The sequence below is a fragment of the Centruroides sculpturatus genome, unplaced genomic scaffold (genome assembly GCF_000671375.1).
Source record: "Centruroides sculpturatus isolate CEXI.00-Female unplaced genomic scaffold, Cexi_2.0 scaffold13, whole genome shotgun sequence".
In the NCBI taxonomy this organism is placed as follows: Eukaryota; Metazoa; Arthropoda; class Arachnida; order Scorpiones; family Buthidae; genus Centruroides; species Centruroides sculpturatus.
The window spans coordinates 834398-860043 of record NW_019384405.1 but is presented as its reverse complement, the minus strand read 5'-3'; the positions used below and the strand labels follow the sequence as shown (position 1 = coordinate 860043).

The following is a 25646-nucleotide window of genomic DNA, read 5'->3' as shown; positions in this document are numbered from 1 at the left end:
TACACAGTGTATTCATTAATTTTCATTTTCATGTAGTAAAGGCTCTATGCCTTCATAAAGGATGTACTTTTCCTTTGTTTAAGGGTATTCGGGCAGTTTATTCTCTGTTATATTCTCAAGTAAACAATACATACAAGTACAGTACAGTATTTTCTGAGGAAACACTCGCACTTATTTTTTTTAACCCCATTCCCGATAACCCGGCATTTTCACAAACTCGGCCACCCTTCGGTCCACATTAGGCCGAGTTTCCGAGGTTCTACTGTATTTTATAAAACAAAAAGACAAGCAAAAATAAAACTAAACTTTTCAATTTTGTTTTCAATACTCACAAAACTGTGAGTGTACTTTCTGGAATACACAAAAAACATGCAAGGAAGCTTACTTCCCCTAGAGTAATGTATATGCCAGACAGCCTAGTGCATAGGACATTGTCTTGATTTTGTTCTATAACTTTTATTAATTTCATTATTTAGTAATTTAACTGTCTACAAACATTTATTTATATCAGGACTTTTATCAAAGAAAACGCCCTAAGTACGTCTTTGTGGACAAGTTAAATTATTACATTTACGTAAAGGACAAAAAGTAACTAATATACTTTAATTTTTATTGATTAAGCAATAAGTTATGATTTGTTACTTATAATATAAGTGTCTGATGCATGTATTTCTTTCTATAAAACCAAACCAAAACCCTTTGAGTACAATTTTCTAATTCACTAGGTAAGACTCACTTAAGACTGCACATAAATTTTAAAGTTGTGAAAAGGAAACTACTGATGTAGAAATAGCAAGCAAGCTACTAAACTTAATGCATAGCACACTTAAAAGTATATGAAACAACAAGCTTTAACTTTATGTCAGTGGCAAATCTTACAACAATAAATATGTCAAGCAGTCTGTGAGGTCAGACAACAGGAGTTAAGAGTTAATCAAATCAATGTATTACATTAAGTTTATTATTGATGCTATTCTGTGATGATAATACATGCTTAACTTAAACATTTTTTTTTAAAAAGGTATTTACATTAATTTATGGGTTATGTATGATGCATAGAAAATTATACGAGAAGTCTATTAATTATCTGTATGATTTAATTTAAATTTTTCAAACTACGTAGTAGTAATCATTAATTCATTCCTAAATATTTTATTTTGTGTGCTAGTGTGCAGTAATTTTTTTTAGAAATTTTAGCCTTGAAAATATTCTTCATCTCTTATTTTCTAGTGAAAAAGTTTCAAGACAATATCTATTATACAAAGAATTGTAATAAATGCAAAGGTAAAAACTTTTCAGATTTTTACAGAATAACGAGTAAGTAGAAAATTGCGATGTGGTGATATAAAATCAAAAGTGGCAAAAAATGTTTAGAAGCGGTGAAATGAGTAGTAAAATTTTTTGAATTTCTACAGGAATCACTGAATTTGGGCTAAAAATTTTAAAACATACTTCTTAGGATTACATTGAACACATATCTATAATAATTTGTATTACTATAAAATAAAACATATAACAACTGTAATTTATAAGTTATTACTGTATATAAGGCAAACAATTTTTGCTTATACATAATCAAATTTTAATTGTAAAATTTAAATAAATACATTTAAAATAAATAACTATGGAGTCAACTAAAATCACTGTTTTACACAATGCATCCAAGTGATACTTTAGTAATATAAAGACTGACAATCTGCAAAAATTTTCATAAACAATATAAAAACATTTTATTGAATAATAAATTTAAATTTATTAAATTAATCAATATTATATAAAAGTGAACAGATACATTATTCTTACTTTTAGAGATGTATTTATTTCAGTATTAGGAGCGGGTATTTTTGCTTCCAAAAGCTTTTGACACAGCATAAAGAAGTTATGTAAATGTTGATCCTATTAAATTAAATAAATGAGAATATATATATATATTAAATTTAACTAATTTCTATTATTTTATTTTAAATAAAAAAATCATGATCCAAATTTATCAATTTATTATTAAATCATGAAATAACATTTTTGTTTTAAAAAGTATAAAAAAAATTGACTTTACTAAACAATTTTAACAACTGAATGAGTATATAAATATATATATATATACAGAGATTTTGCTGATTATTGAAGTCATTTCATTTTTAAAATGATTTATGTATAAACAGTAAAGAGAATCAAAGATGTCAATTCTTTAGAAAACAAGAGATTTATACAATTGAATCACTTAAATATGTTATCTAAAAAAATTCAAACAAACATTGCTAGGGAAAATTTAATAGAGAAATGATACTCTGTAAGTCAAGAATTATCATAAAAATGCATGATTTGCCATACATTATACAATAAAAGAATTTACAACTTTGCACTGGACAAAGTTTCTTGTGATCCATATCAAAGTACTATACTGCAAAAATGTCACATAATTAATAGATTACAAAAAATTCATACAAATACAAAATATTTAAAGTTAAGTACAGTTTTGTTTCTTATGTTGTTTTTATATTTTGTTTAAGGGACTACTGCAGACACTATACAAATCTCACTTAAAATTTTATTGTATATATATATAAACATTTGCATTCATTTTCATATATTCAATTGCATAAAAACATACTGCAATTATCAAATTTCAGTTTAATTCAGTTAAAAAAGAAATGGCTTTTGTGTTTCTGTTTCTCTTTAAAAACATTAAGCGTTTTCAGCTGTGTGACTTATCCTATATATTTATAAAAATAAATAAAATAAACCGTGAACAAATGTGTGTTTATATATTAAAAGACACCTTTCAGATTTTTACTGGCACCAGTCCTTTATTAAAACAATTGTTTTTGGCACTTTTAGGGGCCAGCATCAGGTTTAACAGATACAATTTGAATATTTAAATGTTCAAATTGTATTTCTTTTAATAAAGGACTAGTTCTGATGAAAATGTGAAAGGTGTCTTTTAATGTAGACCGATTCTAGCTTCTTATTAATGTGTGTTTATATCCGGCAGTAAATATTTTTGTAGTTGTTACTATTGTAACTATTAATTATTTATATTTTTCATGTACACAATTAAATTTACAGTAGTTATCATAAAATTGTTACCTTGCAATAAACAGTAGAAATTAACTTCAGATCGACTTTGAAAAGTTCTTTCCCATTTTCGACCCAACGAATTTCAGGTCCACTAAACTGTAAAAGATATCCTTATAGAGATTTCATCCAATATTTAATATTATATTTCAATTAAGTATTATTATTATTATTTTTATTTTTTTTACTAAAAATTTCATTAATCAATTACAAATATATCATACTCCTTTTCCCAAGCCTAATGGTTGAAATGATAAATACCCAGGAGGTAAATGAGATGATACTGGTAATACATGTTCAGATATATTTAACCTAGAAATAAAAAATTTAGTTTAATATTAATAAAATGCAATTTAAATAAAATCTAGTGTCTAATAAATCATCTAGCAACAAAGAAAAATGTAAAGATTTTCAGAAACTAGCCATAAAAATTTAAATATGTTTTTTGAAGTGTGTCTGTCTGACTACTCTATACAGAAATTAAGGGAGAACTATCTAAACAATTCTAAATAAATTAAAAAAAAAATTTTTTTTATGAAATGTCAACAATAATCTAAGCTGAACTTCTCCAGTATAAGAAGATACTAGACATGCTTTATACACTTTTCCAGCAACCAAATTTAAGCAAAACAATGTTTTTGGCCTCCTTGAAAGGCCTTTGTAAAGTTACAGAATAAAATTTAAACAAAAATTATGGAATCTCCTTAAATTTCAAGCAAGCTGAAAATGTTTTTGATTAGATTTAGTTGTTGGACAAGTGTGTAAGGTGTGTGTCTAGGGTCTTCTTATCCTAATGGTGTGGTATAAAAATTGATAAAATGTCATCTCTGGTACCAAAATCAGGAATGTTTATTTTGTTACCAAAACACCATAACAGAACTTGCAAACATCTTTTACTCTACACTATACTGGCTGTTATAAGATATATGATTTTATACCACATGTTCCCTTCATGTAATCCAATGTGCTTTTTTGATTTAAGAAACTACAGTTCTTATTCAGCCTAGTTCTGTCATGTTAATTAACAAACCTCAATGACAAACATTAACTTTTAGTGGCTCACAACAAAGAAATCTTACTTTCCCATGGACAACTATATAATGTTCAAAACATGAGTCCATATAATCTTTTCGTTTATACCTTTAATGAAAAGACACACAAGTGTATACTGAGATATTCACTAACAATGTTAATCATTCCTAATTATGTACGAGCATCTTTTGGGAATCTCTGACTATGCACTGATAAAGAAAACAGAACTATTTAGCTGATTCCTATGTGCCTTTGTTAATTACTAGAAAATCATATTAAAAGTTTTATTATCCTAAGCAAGGCTGATATTACTGCTAGCAATAAACTATAGTTATATATATATATATATATATCTTCTACTAGAATATAAACAGAAAAGAATATTATATCTTTGTGTTTTTGGTTTTTGTATATTAGTATTATGCTACAGAAAACCTCACTTTTATGAGAAAAAAATGTACTCTAAACTCATATTCTAATTTATTTAATTTAAAATATATGCTCTTCACCTCAAATTACTGGCTTGCCCCTATACAACATACTTTTCCTTTAACAACAGAGTTGTGCCAGCTATCTATTAACTGCTTTCAGGGGAAGTTTTGAACTGAAATAATGTAACTTTTGGTTTGTATTGGAAGTTAATATATAGTTAATTGGGGCCTCCAGCCCCTAAGGTTTCCATATCTGGTATAATCTTTTATCTATCTGACATCATTCTTGAGATTAAGGAAGAAAAGACAGACAGGCAAATGGACAACAGTGGGAATTTATAGGTAACAATTTTTTCAAATTGTAGCCCAATAATACCAAAGATAGCCAACGAAAAAATATAGCAAGTCATCAACCATACTAGAAAATTTAGTTGTAAAAATGAGAAGTTATGAAGTGGGACCTATTGTACTTTGTCCGATTTTAAAAAATTAGATATTGTGTGTTATTTTTTACCTATAACAGCTTAACTTTTAATTTTGTTAAATAGAAAAAATAAAGTTTAATAAATTAAGCAAAAATTAAAAAATTTGACAACAATTAGACTGGAATTTGCAAAACTGCAAACTCTAATCTCAACTATTGAGAATTAGACTTTTATCCATTAATATTAAAAGAGCACGAAACCTTTTTAATAATAAGAATTTTCTTTTACCTGCCCTTTGAAAGTAAAGGCAACCAGGAATAGCCAATTATAGTCTCAATCGGACCTTCTTTCTTCTTTGCAGCTTTTGGTAGATGACAACTAACATGATAAAATGTAAACAACAAATGATGTTTATCTTGAAGATATAGAGGAAGACGAATTTTCACCTTGAAATAAAAAATAAATTTAAAAATTATATATATAATTAATATAAGAGTTTATCATAAACAACATAAGTAATTAATTGATGATAACAATTATTTAAATTGTCAAATATCTAAACCAGATGATCTGCTGAATAATCAGGCTATATATAAGGCTAAGTTAATAATTAGATATGAAGGAATTTATCTAGAGGTAGGCAGTTACTTCATACCTAATTATTTACTTAACCTTATTATAGCCTGATAATTTGCAGATTGTCTGGTTTTAATTAAAGTAATCGAGTTAGTGGAGTTGTTTATATATATTGTCAAATGTTTAATAATGTGTATTTGAAATGTATTCTATGATAATGATTACTTTTACAGTGTATATCTGATAATATTATTGTACTAGCAGATAAGCCTGGAGTTGCTCAGGCAAAAAGTAACAATAGCGAAGATTAAGATTATTACATTATAACCAATCTTATCCGTTTTAACAGAATGCAAGAATTAGATCCTCCTATTTCCATACTTATTAGAAAATTTTTAGATGGGTCTAAAAATATGTTTGATTTCCCACAAAAACGCAAAAAACCGCATCTGCGCCTGTAAATCTTGCACGTTGCTTTTTCTTAACACTTTCATTGCTACTTAACACTTTCCTGCGGGGAAACTGTTAACATATTAATAACAACCTCTCCCCATGAGGGGATTTTGAAAAATCCGTTCTTAGTGTACATTCTCGTGATGTACCCTATTAAAATGCAATCAAAAACACAAAAAATCCGCATCTAAAGTACTCTAATAGAAGATAAGTTCTTCACGGGAAGCCTTAATCCTGTCCCTCTCCCCCATGGGGGAATTTCAAAAAATCCCTTCTTAGTGTACATTCTCTTGACGTACCCTATTAAAATGCAATCAAAAACACAAAAAATCCGCATCTAAAGTACTCTAATAGAAGATAAGTTCTTCACGGGAAGCCTTAATCCTGTCCCTCTCCCCCATGGGGGAATTTCAAAAAATCCCTTCTTAGTGTATGTTCTCATGACATACCCTAACTGTGTACCAAATTTCAACCTTCAACTCCTAACCGTTTGTGCTCTGTGCTTATTATTATTATCATTATCAACCCATCTCGATTATATATATAGATAAGCTATTAATCATTCTTGTTGATAGTTTTCCATTAAAATAAAAAACTATATATTTAAAATTATCATCAATCATAACAACCCATATATACTATGAAATAACCAAGTTGGTTATCAAATATAAAAATAGACTGCTGATTGTAATTAGGTATTTTCTAGGAAAATGAAACTTAGCTCCCTGGCATAGAAAGCTAAAACTGTGTGAAGAAAGGGTTTAAAATTGATCTAACTCTAAAATAAAAAAACTACAGAGAGACCAATATAAACTGACATCAATCAGAAACCTGACTGGCATGTAGCAGATGGCCAGCTTACAATTGGCAATCAGCTCATAGACCTTACACGGCAAACTTCAACCTCAAATATCTTGGTTTGCAGAACAAATTTCTGGCTTATGTTAGGCCATCGGCTTTAATGAGTTTTACACATTTGCGAAAAAAATCATGTTTGGTGATCATGTAGTTACTTTAAACTTCAATGACAGACAAAACACTTTCTGACTTATGCAGAGCTCTATACTCTGCTCAATCATATTGTTATCGGCTATTTAAAATGTTATCAGAATTAATATGTTCCAAAATATTCAACTTAATAATAATTACATTAATAATAATAATTAAAAGATCCTCAAGTTAATACACTTCTCAATTGTTTTAGCTTGTTCTTTTAAAATATCAGAATAAAAACCAGAATTTCTATTAATTATAGTCTCATTACACTTAACCCAGCATGAGTGAGGTTGGGTATGTCATACCCAAGAAGATTTGAAACGCAGATTATTTAATGTTATTGTTGCCATGCAAATCCCATTGTCACAGTAGCTGGAGGTAAAGGAGTGGGGGGGCGAGGCGCAGTGTTGAGTTTAGTGTTCCACCGGTGTCAGCGGGAGCAAAAATACACATGAGCAAAGGTGGCTGGGGTACGTCACACCCGACCTCATAGTCGGTGTTACATTTTTGAGTTGACAGTAAGTTTATGAGTTATAGTTATTTATAGTATTTTTAGATTTATTTCTAGATTTCTCAAACAATAGTCTTCGCATTAGACAAAAAAACACATCTTCCAAGGGAAACTCGAAAAGTGATTACTGATCAACTGGGAGAACCTTCATTACCTGTTTCCAAAAAAATGGCTAATAAATATGTCAGGTGTGGTGAGTGTACTAAAAAACAGATAGGAAAACAAAACATTGCTGTTCAAAGTGTGAGAAGCCAAAATGTATGAAGCATGCGATTTTTATGTGTGGAGATTGTGCTGATTTGTAGGTGTAATGTTAATAACTGTGCAAATTGATCTCATAAGACCTTTTAGTTTTTTTTTCTATTTTTATAATTGAAAGATACTATAGTTACGTTGATTAACCAAAGTAGTTGTAATTTTGTTAGAATTTTATACGAAAAATGTTAAACTACCAAAACTTGTACTTTTTCAAAGAAAATATAGACACTGTTATTTCAATTAAAAAAAAAATGCTTTTCAATCTTAAACATAATATTTTATTTACTCATCTTGTTGAATAGATACTATTCTTATTATCCCAAGTGAAAAAATACTTTATACACAATTATAGTATAAAAAATTCGGCATCAAAGTTTCGGGTATCTCCTACCCACCTCATAGCTGGTGTAATAATTTCTCACCTCATTCATGCCAGGTTAATGTTATCAATCAGTTATTGTTATTGGTACAGGCAAGTCTTAAAGTGATTACAATAAGAAGACTCTGCTATATATCCATCTAATTGATCATAATAAATTATATGTAGATTCAACATTGAATGCAATTTATTTAATTATTAAGGAGTCAATAATAAATAATATTTGCAATTGACTAAGAACAAAAATTTAATATTATATAAATAAATTCAATCAATAAAAAACAAGTTTAATTTAATTTTGACTAGAATGCTAGAAAATGTAAACATGTAACCAACTTTCATAACAATTATTTGCTTAATTTATTGGAAAACATTTGTAAGTACTATTATATACTGTATGATATTTTCAAAATAGAAATAAAGAGAATCAGGGGTATGCAGAGTTATGGTGAAGAATAATAGATTCAATATAAAGCTGAAGTAAATTAGCTCCATCAAAAACTCATTATGTAAGATGCTGATGGAACATCAATTTGATATAAAACATAGTAAACACATCACTGCCTTGTCTGTACATGCCTTTGAGAACAATGTAAGAATGTCACCCTAATCACAAGATTTCAGTGTGTTGACTACTTCAAAACATTACAGAAATTGAAGATTTACAATGCTAAAATCAAGGGCAGTTGCATAAAATTACAAGAAGGAAAAAATCTTTCATACATCTGGTAACATTTCTTATACCCCAATCACACCAAGCATTTTGATCAAGATATTGACAAAGGTTGGCGACTATGCCGTGGTGCAACCTCTCTCAACCATTTCAATCTCGACTGAAATGAGGTTCAATCGCAATTGACTCAAGAGAGTTCTTGAAACTAATCCAGTCATAAGAGAGATCCCACAATCCCACCCATGCGAGATAATACAAGATGGCTGCGAAACACATGTCGGACTATCAACAGAGAAATAAAAAAGACATCTGGAGAGACGATGACATCTGTCTATTATTAGATATATGGCAAGAAAAAGTATTTATTTCTAACCAAAACTTCCATTTTGTTTGTTGGTGTTTGTGACTTATCGCGTAGTTATGTCAGTTTTATCACTGCGTGTAATAGCCAGGTTCTTCTCAAGCAGACTGCCTGTGCGAACAGCTCGACATTTGTCTGGTGACAGTTACAATCCAGATTGTAGGTAAATTGAGATTGAAGTGAGTCGTGGATTGTGTACGAACATAGTATTACAATATGCCTGCATCATCCAATATTTGTTAATGATGTTCTGGGCAGTTCATTTATTTTGATGGTGATTTTAGTTACTAATTTATTCAGTAATACATAAGTCATGTAGTGATTATTTTGTTGACAAAATCCTTTAAGTTTAAAAAACTGTTTCACTATTTTTTCAGGTATGTAACAATATGTGTTAGTTTTAAATTTCATAATGCATTCTTTGATGCATTCCATTTATAGAATGTAAATGACCCAATGAAGATCAGTATTGATCAAAAACATTAGTCAGAATGTTTTAAATATTAAACTAAATTTTTGTTCTGGATTTACTAAGGTTTAAGTTGTGTTTATTAAAATAGAAAAATGTAATCATAAATAATTTCAACAGTACAGAAGTATATTTAATTATCTTAATAAAAAACACTATTTACAAAAATATAGGATGGTTATTAAATCAGAAATAAGCAGTAATTATTATAGCCATTTAACACACACAAGTTTTTAAGAGCAGTAAATAAAATTTCCTATTTGTAATAATTTATGTTTAATTTAACATTTTAAATTTAGAAATTCTTACCTCTTCATAAAAATCTGGACAAGTGCTGTGATGTGTCACGGCAGTGAATGCACAACTTACTAATGGCAATTCTCCAGGACGACCGTATATACACTAAAGTCAATCATTTAAAATTGTTAGTAGATTTAGATAACTAAACATTCTATATGTAAATTTTAAATTATGAATGAAAGTACCTGAAGAGGATGAGCTCCACTTTCATCACTATCTCTTACTTCAACAGAACAAGCAATATTTCTAGCCTATTAACAAATTTTCAAGATAATGAGAAGTAAAATTTTATAAACTCATCAAGCAAAATAGCTCAATCTTAAATAACTTACTTTTGTGAATAATTTTTGGTTGTCATATTTTAAATTCTTTGGGAAAATGTACAAATGATTTATGTAAGAATTAAATAAAGCACTTTCTTTAGGCACGTCGGTAAGATACTCCTGCAATTCCAAAGTCAGTTCTGATTCTGGAGGTATCGGAAATGGCAAAACTGGTACCAATGAGGTAGTTAATGTATCTAAAAGTATAATTTTATATTAAATTATATATATAAACATACACATATAATGTGTGTAAGTGTGTGCATATGCACATATTATCTTTCAGAGTAAAATTACATACAACCATTTGTATATATTTCATGCAATATCATTTCATTTGTATATGATATTGCATCCCACTTATAATCCAAAAATTTTTACATAATAAATTATCAGTATACTATTAAAAAAGTAAATTAGACTTATTCAAAACTCTGCTGATTATTTATTGTATAAGAAATTAAAAAACAGTGAGCTATATTAAAAATTTTTAATAAAATGAATATTTTTTTAAAACTTGACACTTAAGATATATGAAATATTAATATATAGGTTAATATATTAATAAGTTTCAATATTAAAAGAGCATTGCATATTCATTTAGATTGTTTGGATAGTAAATGTTTCAAACTTTATAATTTAACTAATATTGTATGAACAAGAAAGAATAGCCATTATTCTCTTGTCCAATAAACATTTCTGGAAAAAAGTTTGAGACCACCTTGGTTTTCAAAGTTCCCATTAAAATTAATTGATCTCCTGTAAATATATTGTTTAGATATCAAATTTGGAAAATACGACTTGCAATATATTATAGGTTGACAACAATTAAAATAAATTAAGTTGTTAAAATATTAAAGTAATCATGTTTTTTTCATAAAGGATAATACGGTATAGCTTTGCAATTCACACATTGCCAAGAGTCAAGAATTAATTTTTGTTTATGATCATTTGTAACATATACAGAAGATGGTAAAAAATATATAATGTGAAAATTAATTCTTATTCCCACAGTATTGAGAATAAATTAAATTAACATTCTGTGAATATAAATAGTTATGATTCATTTTATACTGTCAAACTTCAGTTTTTGAATGACTCGCTTTTCGAACAAATTGGTTCACAAACAAAATTTCAAATTCATATTTGCCCTGGTTTCCAAACAAGCTACTCGGCAAGAGTCGACCACAGATTAGAGAGACACAAATGATCAACTCCCTTTACTTCCTATGTTAAAAAAAAGTTGATGGCCTGACCAATCAATGACAGGACTACAATTTAGAAGTCAGTGGCGCCAAGATTGCTTAGCGTCATGACACGTGATATTGCACATTTAAGTAGCAATGTCATGGCACAAATTGTTTATGATATTGTTATTTAAATTAGATTTCAATGTGCAAGTAGGAAAGATACTACAGTACACTTCCATTTTTTGACATGGCTGCAGTTGAATCTAAATACATTAATTAATAAAATATATGTTAATTGACATTCATCTAATATAAATGGCCATCCAAGAATTTGTGTTTAAAGATGCTTAAGTCAAATTAAATAACAAAAATTTATTAATATAATATTATATTTCATCTGTAAACCTTTTTAAGCTTGAAATATATTTAAAAAAGTGAAGAAAAAGCTTTGTTCTGGGGGTCCAAAATAGATTAATCCATTTTATATTGTTTCTTATGGAAAAATTTGTTTTGGTTTTAGAACAAATTGGTTTCAAACAACTTTTAGGAATGAATTATGTTTGAGAACAGAGGTTTGACTGTATTATTATTTTTCAAGCATTTACTGTAAACACAATATTTAGAAACTTATATAAAACATTTTTAATTTAAAGAAGACAAGTGTCAAATTTTCTTTTGTTAACAACCATAAAAATAATAAACTAATGTTTAGTTACATCTAATTACAATATTATATTTTTTCTGATTCTTTTATATCTTGACATAAGAAATGTAAGATCTAAAAGAATTGTAAATAAAATAGTAATAATAATAATACATATATTTTTGTTTAATGTTTGAAATTTATTCACAATACACTTTCCTACTAAGCATGCAAGTTTTTATAGAACAAATGTTGTTGGCCTGATTCAGGATTCTGCTTCAGAATATAATTGCTGTTTTCGAACATTCACCAAAGCTGTTTCTCTTTTGTAAATAGCAATTATAACCTGAAACAGATCCATGTATGAGGCCAAAAACGTTTGTGATTATAAGTACTGAATGCTGGAAGTCTATGAAAGGTGTACTGTAAATAAATAACCAGTTCCAGCTTCATAATCTTATATAAATTTTTGAAAGCACAAGAACAATTATCTTACTTGATATTAAATCAGTCTGAGCTCGCATTGAAATCCTAATAGTACCAGGGATAATTGTGAGATGTTTCAATTTATCTGGCCTATAAAATAAATTATTATTATTAAATAGATGTTAAATTCAGACTAACATCTCTTTTTATAGATTGAAATTTTTCTTTAGAGATTGGTTGCATTATTATGTTTATAGCATAGTATATTAAAAATTATATTGATACTTAAGAAAATTAACATAAAATATTAAATGATCAAGCATTAAATTAACATTAATACCATATATTCCAGTATATAAGACGACTTTTTTACCCAGGAAAATCTTCTCAAAAGTCAGGGGTCGTCTTATATGCCAGGTGCCACAGTCAGCCGGGACGCCCGGGGTATGGATAGAGATAGAGTGGTGCTGTGCACAGAAAAACACGCATCTTTCATTTATTTGGCCTGCCCTTGTATGTATCCTATTACTGTACTTCATTCTCTGCCTCTCAGATCTCGCTCCTGAGGACTGAAGTGGCGCAGGCGCCCATGTGCGAGATCTGAGAGGCCGAGAAGAAGGTACAGTAATAGGATACAAAGGTGGGCCAGTATGTTGCAACATCTCACTTCAAAAATGGGCTAGAATCAATCTTTTTCTTGAAATAAAAAAAAATTATTGGGAGAAAAGAATTGATAGCGAAAAAGATGCTCGCGATCGAAGATAGTGATTATCGCAAGTGTGTTTTTCTGTCGAATTTTTCCTACCTGAAAGGTTGCGTGGAGTCTGTGAGATGCCAGGACTTTTTCAACTTTTTTTTTCCGAGTAAACTCAGCACACAATAAAAACGTTATTTATTGCATTTTTTGCAGCTCGAAGATATTGGAGAACTTATATTTTTTGAAAAATTTTGGAAAAAATGCAACAAAAAATTCTTCTAGAGGGCATCTCACAGAATCCACGTGATTGTAGAAGGGGAAATAGGATACAAGGGGGAGCCAGTATAAAAATGTCCAACAGTCATATCCCAAACTCTATATTTTAACTGTAAAAGTCAGGGGTTGTCTTATATGCCGGAATATACAGTACATACAAAGTTATTATTATAAAGATAATTTTGTACACATTATTTCTTCAAAATGAGTTTTTTCGTAAATATCACAACATACTTATTGGTAATAAAATAAGAAAATATGATTAATTCTTAATATGTGAACTGGTTTTAAAGTGATATTCAAATAAAAAATATTGCTCTTTTTTGTTTTTAGATTTACATTGGTTTAATTGAAAGTATACAGTGCTTTTATTTAATGAACTAAGTCAAAAGTGTTACTAGCAAAAGTTACTTTTAAGTTATTTACAGTAATAAGCCAACAACTACCAGATTATATCAAGTTACTATATCACAATTATTTTAAATTAATTACTAAATAATTTTTCTTTAGAAGGAGGCATAAGGTGCCATCTCTTATTAGTATTAATAATTATAGTTAAATCAAATAATTTAGAAAATTCTGGAAGAAAAGAATCCACACAGTAAGCAGCAGTTGAGGGTTCAAGTCCCACTCTGGACCGATTCTTTTCTTCCACAATTTTCTAAATTATTTAATTTAAGTATAATTATTAATACTAATAAGAGATGGCACCTAACGCCTCCCTCTAATGACAAACTATTTAGTAATTAATTTAAAATAATTGCGATATAATAACCAATATAATCTGGTAGTAGTTGGCTTATTATGTATGTACGGTACATCAGGTCTGTAGATGTTGGTTTATGTTATTTACAGTATTAGAGTTATTTTTTATTGTTTTTTTATTTCATTTAATTATTTCATGCATTTTCATTAAAAAAAAAAGAATCTGGAAATATTGATTATTCCCAGCATTTTAGTACTGAAGAAATGGAATCACATTACAGTAAAGTCCTACAAACTCAACTTAATGAGGAACAAGAAAGTGATGAGTTACTGAAAATGACGAGTTTTACTGACTACTATGTAAACAGTAAAGTGAGAGAAATGAGATTATGTTAAAATGTTAAAAGTCAAATTTGATCATCTTTTCATTGGCAAGAGCATGTTGCCAACCATAGCAGAATTCCGGTAAATTCGCAAATTTGTTTAATGAATAGTGGCATAAAATACACAGGTAAAACCAGTATGATAAATAAATAAAAAAATATGAAAAAATTACATGTTCTTCCATCTAGTTTACAAAAATTTGTTATAAAGAAACTGAACTTCATTAAATAGGACATTTTTAAATTTCAAAAATGCTTAAAATTATACAAATCTGTAATTATTGCAAATTTCAACACTTACTTTCTGAAATCTGAGAGGATTTTCAAAATATCTTCTTCACTCAGTTTAGAACTATCGTGACGAAAAATTGGACCTAATTCTGTTGATACATCAAGTTCCATTGTAAACGGTTTAAATATTGGTCTACATAAAAAAATAATAAATATTTATTTTATATCAATACAAACACAAGCATATATTAGTTTAATCATGAGATAAACAAACTTCATTTATAAAATAATTTATTTTTAAAGATATTTTAATAAGAATTATCAATAATTATAAAAATTTTGTTAGTATTAAACATGATTCTAAATTCTTGATGCAAGACATTTTAATTTTTAGAAAATATAAGATTTTGTTTTTATTATTTCCAATTCTAATCTATTCTCAGCTCATTAAAATTCCTTTTAGATTTTTTCCTATAATTTCTATTCATTTGATTTTAAAGCTTCGAATTAATTTATTTAACATTTTATTTATTATATTATTAACCAATAACAAACAGTTTCAAATGTTTGTCAATACCTAAGCTGCCAAATAAATATACAAACATTCAATCCATTAATCCGGTTTTAATTCAGCAGACTGAACTACTGAATTATAGAACTATGTTAATTAATTAATTAATTATTAAAATTAGCCTTAATATAGCCTGATAATCCGGTAGTTTGTTTTGGCTGCCAAATAAATTTCTTGTTTTATGTATATACTGATTTTATATCACATCACTTTCAAAAAACTAAAACGTTGACTCCTAAAAGTGAATAAAATAATTTAATTAAATTGCCTCAATGTCCTTTTTTCCTTATTAATATGTAAATTTTTCGACTATAAATTCGACTTTCATCTATTATCAGGACTTATTATACTGGTTTTACAGATAATATTACAAAGATTAACAGAAAACAATTTTTATTTTATTTCGTATACCTGTCCATTTAGATGCCTATAAGTGATAATTCTGAAAAATATCTAATTCTCCTAATATAAAAGACAGGTACCTGTCTGTTATATTATACCATTCTGAAAAATATCTAATTCTCCTAATATAACAGACAGGTACCTCTCTGTTATATTAGGAAAATTAGATATTTTTCAGAATTATCACTTATAGGCATCTAAATGGACAGGTATACGAAATAAAATAAAAATTGTTTTCTGTTAATCTTTGTAATATTATCTGTAAAACCAGTATAATAAGTCCTGATAATAGATGTCCTGATAATAGAATTTATAGTCGAAAAATTTACATATTAATAGTGAATAAAATAAATCAAATAGATATCATTCTCTTTTAGATTAAGTGAATTAAATGTACATTTATAAACAAATAATTTTGAAATACTTTTAAAAGTACACACTTTGAAAAAATAATTACATATTAAAAAGAGCAGCTCATTGACACAGCTAACAAAGCATCCTCTATGTGGTTTACGGAATTAAGTTTATTCTCAAAATTTGATTGGTTGGTTTTGATTAAGCTTTGTCATTTTACATAATATGAGATGAGAAAATTAAAAATGTCATAAAAATCAGGGATTTGTTTCATTTTCGAGATACATTGGGGTCGATGTGACAATGTCAAGGTTGCTAGCGTAAGCAGGTGCAATTTTTTTCATATTCAAGTCAATAATATTGTTTTGGAGTCTTCCGAAACATTATTATTGACTTGCTAGAGCTTTGACTCAATTCTTACTTTGTATTTGGACAGAAAACAAACTGCACCTAGTTAATTTTATAATACAAAGAATACTAATCATCTTTTTGTTAAAATCCATACTATATAAATATTATATGAAGCAATCACTTTTTCTAAGCTGTATCATATTCTAAATGGTTGTATTCTGGGATGACTTTGAAATAGAGACAAGAATGTTACTCAATAAATTGTATTTGATTTACAGGATTAAGCAGGTTTTTAATTAACCATTTTAAACTAATTTTTAAAATTTAATTATTTTATTTGCAAATGTTAACATTAAGCTTTAATTTTCTCACCGAAATGTTTAGAAATAAGTTAATATCTATTATTTTTAAATTAAATTATAGTAACATTAACTTTGTTTTTAAATTTATTTTATTTACATTTTAACATAAGCTCATATCTTAAAGTTAATCAGTATATGAGACCAGTAGATATGTATTTATGACTGAAATATTACAGTCTTATATAGGATTGTAATTCTAACTGGTTATTATTACAACAGGTTTTCACAGTTCACCTGATACAAGGACTAGATATCATCATGATGTTTTTGAATTAGCATTTTGTCCATTTCATGCATACAATTTTTCTTCTAAATCAATTAAATAATCTAATCTGTATAATTAAACTATAAAAATGATAATTAAAAACAGAAATTATAAATCTAATAACCAATAGAAATTATTTTATAATAAAAGTATGCTTATTACAAGTAATAATAATCATATTAACGTTATTTTGTTTATTTGGGCCCGTTTTTTGCAAAAAATAAGCACACTCATATAATATTTAAACTAATTTTAACATAGTAATTAACATAGAATGCAATAAAGAAATTAATTTATATACCTTGCAGCCCATGCAAAAGGCATTCGGTAACGGCTTAAATGCTGACAACAAACTTTCATTAACTTTTGTACTTTGATTCCTGAACGTCCGTCATTATGACGAATGTATGGTTCGGCAGCATGGCAAATTCCACCTTGTAAAACCTTTTCAATTCTGATTACTAAATAAAGATCTGGATGTGGATTTCGAATAGCAAAAAGAGCCTATGACAATATTTAATAATCATAATAATTAGTAAAAAATAAATAAAAATTAAATATTATACTAGTAATAAAATGAATTTATGATGAGAGTAATAATGATTTTGTGTGATTGAGTGACATTAATATCAATTGAATATAAAAGTTGTGATCATTTTTTACGTGAATTAAATATAAGTATTTCATTTTTTAAAAACTTCTTATTCTAGAATAATTCACATGATTTGTTGTGTGAAGACATGCTTGCATTATCTATGATGCTAAACTATAGAGTATGATACTCACACACTTGCCAAGAAGTTAAATACTAGGTTAATTATAATGTGGTTATTTTTTAAAATTTATATTAAGTCGACTTTCCAAAATTTAATAAAAATTAAAATATATAAATTTACTCAAAGCATGATTCAAATCAAATTTTTTGCATTTCATTGATATTGTTTGAATAGTTCTTTTAGACAAACCGGACACCCTGATGTCATTTCTGCAATATTTAGTATATAGTAACAATTTATTTTTACCCTCTTATAAACTTTTGGCTATATTTACAGAAATCTCCTCAAAACAGAAATGGAAACTGGAAAAAAATATGTGAATAAGTAAAATTAAGAATTTTTACAAACTTTCGGCAAAAGTATAGTTAAAATTAAGTACTCTTAAAGACCCGTGTTTTTGTTTCCTAAGAAGTTTTAAGAAGAAACTGTGACATAGAAACTATTAAATACTGATATCATAAACTATAGCAGTGGTTCTTGACTAGCATTCTGCAAACTTGCCTTGAGAATTTTATGAAAAAACAAAAAAGACTAACGTTTTTATTACAAATTTATTCCAATGTACTACAAAGCATTATTTTATTCATAGACAATTTCATGTTTCTATTTTATTCAATACAACGAAGTTTATTAGTTATTGCTTCATTGTTTCATGAGAATAGTAAACATGGAACTGCTTATCAATTTCTGAATATATTGATGCTAATGCTCCACATAATAAAACATATATGAAAGGTGTTGTGCAGTCTCAGAAAGATTGAGAACAACCAAACTAAAGAGTAAGATAAAATACTTATGAAAACAAATACATTCAGAAAATATAACAACAGTACATTATATTACATCTAATAATATATACTGAATACCTATATATAGTCAAACTTGGTTATAACAAACATGGATTTAATGAGCAAAACACCATAACAATTTTAATTTATGCATATTTCCTTACATTTTCTCACAGTTATAATGAGACATACCAAGCAAATTTTTGGTAGCTATGCAAACGCACAAACATTCTTAATTGTTCAAGTAGTAAGAAATGAGATACTGGATAATTGGAAGAGATAAAACTGAAAGGGTTACTTAGTTTTACGACTGCTAGATAATTAGTTTTAAGACCTGCATCGATTACAGGCCTATTTATCATTTAACTTTCTTTTTTGGAAACTGTCCCCCTCTTTCTTACTAATTTCCAGTCCTGCACTGCTAATTTACCTAATCATCACTACAATTGTGAAATTATCACATACTCCAGTTAGAAACAAACCCTTCTATAAGAACATATCTATGGAGAAAAGAAAATGTCTCCTGGTTTACAAAAAAGTAGAAATTATTCAAGAGTTAGAATATGGTGCTAAAAATGTCGAAGTGTGTAGAAAGTTTTCTTTGTCATGTTTGTCAGTATTACCATTACGGAAAAATAAAGCAATTGTCAATTTGTAGATAACAAGATTAACTGAAATCACACATTCTATTAATTAGTATTATCTTTAATTATAAAAAAATTAATTATTTAATATTAATTAAATATCAGGAAAATCTAATATCTGTATCAAGATCTGTATTTATCAGAAAAAAAAAATATATATATATACCAGTACTTCTAAACTATACCCTATTCAACATTGTGATATTTGCCATCATTTAACTAATACTAACCTACTTGAAGCCCTTTTCACTATCTTAGAAAATAGAAAAGCTACCTATGTCATTTATCTTGACATTTCACACGAATTCGATTCTGTAATACAATATGTTCTGCGTGAATACTTTGATATTAACCCTGTTTTTTTAGCTTGGATAAGTCAACTATTCTCTATCAAGACTATGCAAGACAAACTTAAACAATTTTGAATATCCAGATTTTCCCCCTATTAATGGTATTCCACAAGGATCAATTTTGAGTGGACTATTTTTCTCTGCATACATTAACAATCTCTTCAATAATATTAATTTTAAAGTTATAGCTTATGCCGATGATATAAAATTTAAATCACGATCCTAATGTTTTACAAACTGACCTTAAAATTCTATCTTTAGCTTTTAGTAAAGTAAATTTAAGAATTAATATTTGTAAAACAGTTGTGATGTGTTTCTCTCTGATTAGAGATCTGCCGCTTCCGCATCTTTACATTTATAATCATGTTTTAAATTATGTAAATTCGTACAGTGATTTGGGAGTTGTCTTTGACAATAAATTGACCTTTAAAGGTCACATAGAAGAAAATTGCAAAATCTATCGCAATTCGCTGGGGAATTTTATGGCGGTTTTGTAAACCTATATCCTCAAAAACTGTACTAAGGTCTATTTTCTTTACAAACTTCCAGTCTTTAATAGATTACTGCTTATCAATCTTGGCAATTGTCAGCCCCTTTATTAAACAAAGTTATTAAAGAAATACACAGAATATATTTTCTATTAAACAAATTTTGTCATCTTCCATTCACTAATAATGCCAATGTCGCAGGAGTCAGACCGGGACTACCTAATTTCAAAGAAAGAGTAAAGTATTTGGACAAAATTTTAATGTATAAATACTTTAATGGAGTAATATATAATTATTGGCTCAGGTTGAAAATTCTCTTCAGAATAACTAGATCACAATCATGTCTACATATCCCTTTTTATCAATTAGCATTAAACCATAGATCCTTTTTTATCGCTCTATTGATTATATTTTGCCCATCAAACATCACCTTCATCAAGATTTTACAAAATATAAACATTTATGCCAATGTTTTATACATAATGTATGATCTTTATTTATTATTATTATTTTTATTTTTTATCATTTTGTATATTTCTTTTTAAGAATTTTTTACTTTGTTAATTTTATTTGTTATTTTTAATTGTATTTTATTGTATTTTTTGGGTAAATTGTGTTATTTGGGGGTGAAAATCTTTTGCCCATTGACAGTTCTGATTAAATGCAAAATAAAAAAAATAAAAAAATAATTATATTGTAATTTATATAACTATTAATAAAAATACAATATAATGTAATTACATACATACATTACTTTTTCAAATCAAGTTATTTAAAATTAAAAATTGAAAGATAACTACAGATTTTACTAATTATCAGTAACATAACTACAAATTTTGCCACCAGCAGAATGCCCCGTACATGTTTGTGCCGGAGATAGCCACCCATTCTCCCCCTAGTTACATCACTGCTCTTTATGGATATAATGAGTAAATCTTGCCAGCCCCCTAATGCTTGTTAAAACTGACTTCGACTGTATGTATATATAGCATATTGCAGTGTAATAAACACAAAGTAGCTACCCAGTAGCTATATACCAAAAATGAACAGGTATGAACAGATTTAGTTATTTGCATGACAATGCATGCCATAACACAAATAAAAGTAAAATACAAATGTTCAGGAATTTAGTAAGTTATTACATGCAAAATCTGAAAACAGTAGAGTACATTTCTTTCTACAAAAAAAAGAAATGATCAGAAACTTTTCATATAGATTTGTGTGTCTTTTCATATAACTTAAAACATATCCTATTTTTATTGACATTTGAAAATTAAATAAAATTTTAAAACTTTAAAAGAATTATAGCTTATAAATATTATGCTCCATAAAAATAAATAATCAATCAAATTCAGATAGCTATAAGTATTTTTAATTTTTTAAAATGTATTTTAATAATAGCAGTTTAATTGAATTCAAAAGTATGATATGGAAACATTATTGAAAAAATTTTTGACAGTTAAAGACAAGTGAAATCTACAGAATAGTGATATTTTTCTTAAAAATTTATAAATTATAAAAATAATCCATATCTTCTAACTGTTAAATATAAAACGAATATTTTTTAAAATTTGAAAATATTATACTTATTGTGTGAAATAATGTTATTTATTATGTTTAACAGAACATAAATTTATATATAATTACCTGTTTTGGATAAGAAAACCAATGTTTTCCAACTGAATCTAACAAAGAAAATAATGGATCTTTCTCGCAGTCTCCTTTGTTTCCAATCTGATTCAAATTTTCTCCATTTTTAATTTTATTGGGTAACATTTGACGAATATGAGGATCATTGATATCAAATTTGAAATCCTCAGTCACCTTCCTGCCTTCTTTAGCATCATAAATTGTCATTGTTGTAAAGAATGGTTCAATCTGTAATATTTATAGAACAGGAAAAATTTTTTAGTTATAAAGATATTTTACAAACTTTAAAATGTTCTAATTTCAGAAGAAACAAGTACACAAAATTAATCAATCAAAATAGTTTTATGATATTTAAATTATTTTCATTAAATGAATACAACTGTATCAGATCTAACTATTAAAAAAATACTTGACAAAAAGTTTAATACACAGCAAACAATTTACCTTTTAAGATAAATCACGTCAATAAACAAATGTGTTCAGATAACTTATAACCTTCCTTATATAAGATTAATTCATACTTTATAAAAATGAAAAAGAAAACATAAAATATCTGTTCTTTCCCTGTTATTCTCCTCTCACAAGCATATATACTTTAAAACAACAAAACAGAAAAGTGCGTGTGCTTATCATATTCTTGGTTTAAAATATTGTGATTTTTAGCTATATTCAAAAGTATATATTGAATGCATATTTTAATTGTAAAATGTTAAAAAATTAATATACAGGTATATTTTGTACTTGATTTCACTCTAACATAGTTCAAGAATTTGAGAAATCACTGTACAAACCATCACAATTGTAAAATGTCACAATGCAAACATTGTCACTTGATATTTTTTTATTCAAGCAAGCAGGAAAAAAAATCATTTGGTTATAAGCAGCTTCATAAACTAAAATTTAATTTGATTATTTTCCAAACTCAATCCCTTCAAGGCTTTAAACAGCTTTATAAACTAATATTCACTTTAATTTCATATGCAGATTATGATTTAGTTGTTTTTATTATTTTTTAATATTTGTATAAAATTAAATTTTGTTACCTGAGAAATTGGTTCTTTATCATTTTCTGTGGGTGCTTGTAATTTAAACTTCAGTTCTTCAAATTTTATAAAAATCCTCATCTTAAATTCTTCTTTTGGTGGTTCAATAGGTTTCTCATATTCAAAACTCAAAGGTTGTAATGTTACCTTTTATAAATGAAAAATGTCATAAATATTATTCATAAAATTTTAATTTCTGCAATTGAATATAAATAATAAACATGACTAACTGATTAAATGTTAACGCAAGACACCAACCCATTATGAGCTACTTGACTAGACTTAATTTTTCCCATTACAGTTTGACCAAAAGTACAATGAAGTGAGTCAGCATAGATGAATGGCATGCAATCATAGTGTAAGCCAAACTATCTACAGTTAACTTATGATGTTCTGGATCACAGTTAATTCCAGAACATTGTAGTGGTCACAGCATGTAGCAAACCAAAATGAACATGAATATATAATAATTTCACAATGTTTTTAGGAGTATAGAAAAGTTTAATATTACTAAAATTGCCTTAGTACTTTCTAACTAGTTAGTTCATCTTTAGAGGCAGCAAAGTTTAAAAATTCAAATGCTAACACAGCGTTTTGTTAGAATGTTTCAGATGTGATCTATAGCAATACAGTGGTACCTCAAACTTAAATGATTCTAACTTCAAACACTTTAGAACTTGAATGCTAAATTCAAGAGAAATTCAAACTCTGTTGCTATGATTTAAGTGCATGTGTACTGAAAAATGCTCTCTCTGCATAAATGTTATCTGTTATGTGCTCAAATCATCTCTTGCTCTCACTGTGAATGCATTTTTGCATTATGCTCATGCGTTTACAGTGCTTTCATTGCTTTACTTTGGTGTGTTTGGATATATATATATAACCTATACCTATTAACCATGGCATCCAAAAAAAAGTGTGAAAGCAAAGAAGTATAAGCGAAGGGTTGTAATATCAACAACTGAGGTGAAAAAGGAATTTATCACAAAGCATGAAACTGGTACATGTGTGGCAGATCCGATGGCTATGTTTAAGATTCCAGTCAACAGTATGTGACCAATAAATGCAAGTTTTACATATTTTATTTATTGTTTACATGTTTTAATTTATTGTTTAGGGTATTTAATTGTGTTATTTTTACTTTAAATTATGCTTATAATTTTTTTAACCTCAGACTGTCACCTCTCCAAGTTACACCACTTGAAAAGGCAGACATGATAAATGAATGCAACCAAAGAACGAAATGCATATATGAAAAAATAATAATAATAATTTGGACTCCAAAACTGACAATAGTCATGGTAAAGTGTTTACAGAAATATCACAAAATATACTATTAATTATTATAATTATTATTTAAAACATATTAATTTAATCTCATTATAATAAGTTGTAATATTTTTTATTTTAAAAATGTATATGTACGGAGAGTTATTTGTATTAACTGTGCAAAATAGTTTTTATATACAAATCAATTAAATCCATTCTAAAATAATACAGCTCATGAATAAAAAATAGTTTATACCTGCATATCTGGATATATTGCAAATATATTTTGTCGATTTTCTTTCCTTGCTTCAGTTATAGAATAATCTGTTTCGTGCGCATACTGAAAAACATAATTAAATTTTTTATTATAAGATAAATTGAAAAATCAACAAAATATTATGATGCATCAAAACATTAAATAAATAATTAACACTACAGTGTTGTAGCATTACAATCATGATTTATAATTAACATGTACTCACTAGTACTTTTGATAGCCTATAGCTATCGATAAGGATAGATGATAGAGATGCACTCACATTAAATGAAAACTCAGGGTGTACAAAATTCTGTTACAAAACATACTATCAGGGGTGGAAATTATTTACATTGGAGGATACTATGAGAATGTTAAAGTCCCATATCCTGGAACATCAAGATGATATTAAAAACAACAGATCAGCAACTGAATTATCTAAAAATCTACTAGACCATGGTTATCTACTGCTTCAGGCACACACTAAATTACTTAAGCAATGCAATGATCAAAGACAGTTATTTATATGGGAGATCCTCTAAATCTGCAGTAACACCATGCAATACGCTGATCATAGAAATCCTGCAACTGTGGATAACCTTATTCAAACGATTTAATTTGTAATTTTGTATTTACATGTGTACCACAATTATATACAGCTTACTAAATTGCTTTTTAAGGATTTTTGGGGATGTGATGTCAGTTGCTACGCACTTCTATAATTTTTTGAAGATATTTCAATTTGTTCTGTATTTCATCCATGCGCCTTGGAAAATTTTAAAAAGTCTGTTTGAAAGTGAATGTTCAAAAATTAATTGTATTCGATTTCTTTTTTGCCTGAGGATGGTGGCTGTAGGCCAGTGGTTCTCAACCTTTTTTGTCGATGTACCCCAATAGCCCATTAGTTGTTTCTCGAGTACCCCTTATATTTTTGTATGTAAATTTTATAATTATTGCTTTAGAGGTATACAGCCCTTATAACTGAGTGCCATAAAAAAACTCTTAACTATAACTAAAAGTGAATCACTTATTTTACGTAAATAATAATAAATTTAATCGGGTACATACATTTATTTATTATTATTTGATAAGTATATTATATAAAATCACAGAAGTCATTTCGATACACGCATAAATTACATTTCCTAAAAATAAATAATTATAATTAACAATAAAGAAAATTTAAATTATTCTACAATAATTTCTAACAAAATTTAATGGGATATTTGTTGCGATAAATCTTCAGCAATTTTTTCAAAATTTG

General features: G+C 27.5%; 1 protein-coding gene across 1 annotated transcript in view; it reads right to left on the bottom strand.

The window, feature by feature from the left end:
• The window catches only part of LOC111618792 (dedicator of cytokinesis protein 9-like), a 105249-nt gene that overhangs the window by 40545 nt on the left and 39058 nt on the right, over positions 1 to 25646 (bottom strand). Inside the window, 13 exon segments of the mRNA XM_023360362.1 lie at positions 1793 to 1896; positions 3088 to 3174; positions 3300 to 3387; positions 5252 to 5409; positions 9949 to 10041; positions 10125 to 10190; positions 10272 to 10459; positions 12592 to 12671; positions 14884 to 15006; positions 17420 to 17622; positions 21812 to 22042; positions 22858 to 23004; positions 24383 to 24490. Of these exon segments, the coding sequence (XP_023216130.1) occupies positions 1793 to 1896; positions 3088 to 3174; positions 3300 to 3387; positions 5252 to 5409; positions 9949 to 10041; positions 10125 to 10190; positions 10272 to 10459; positions 12592 to 12671; positions 14884 to 15006; positions 17420 to 17622; positions 21812 to 22042; positions 22858 to 23004; positions 24383 to 24490 (1676 nt within the window).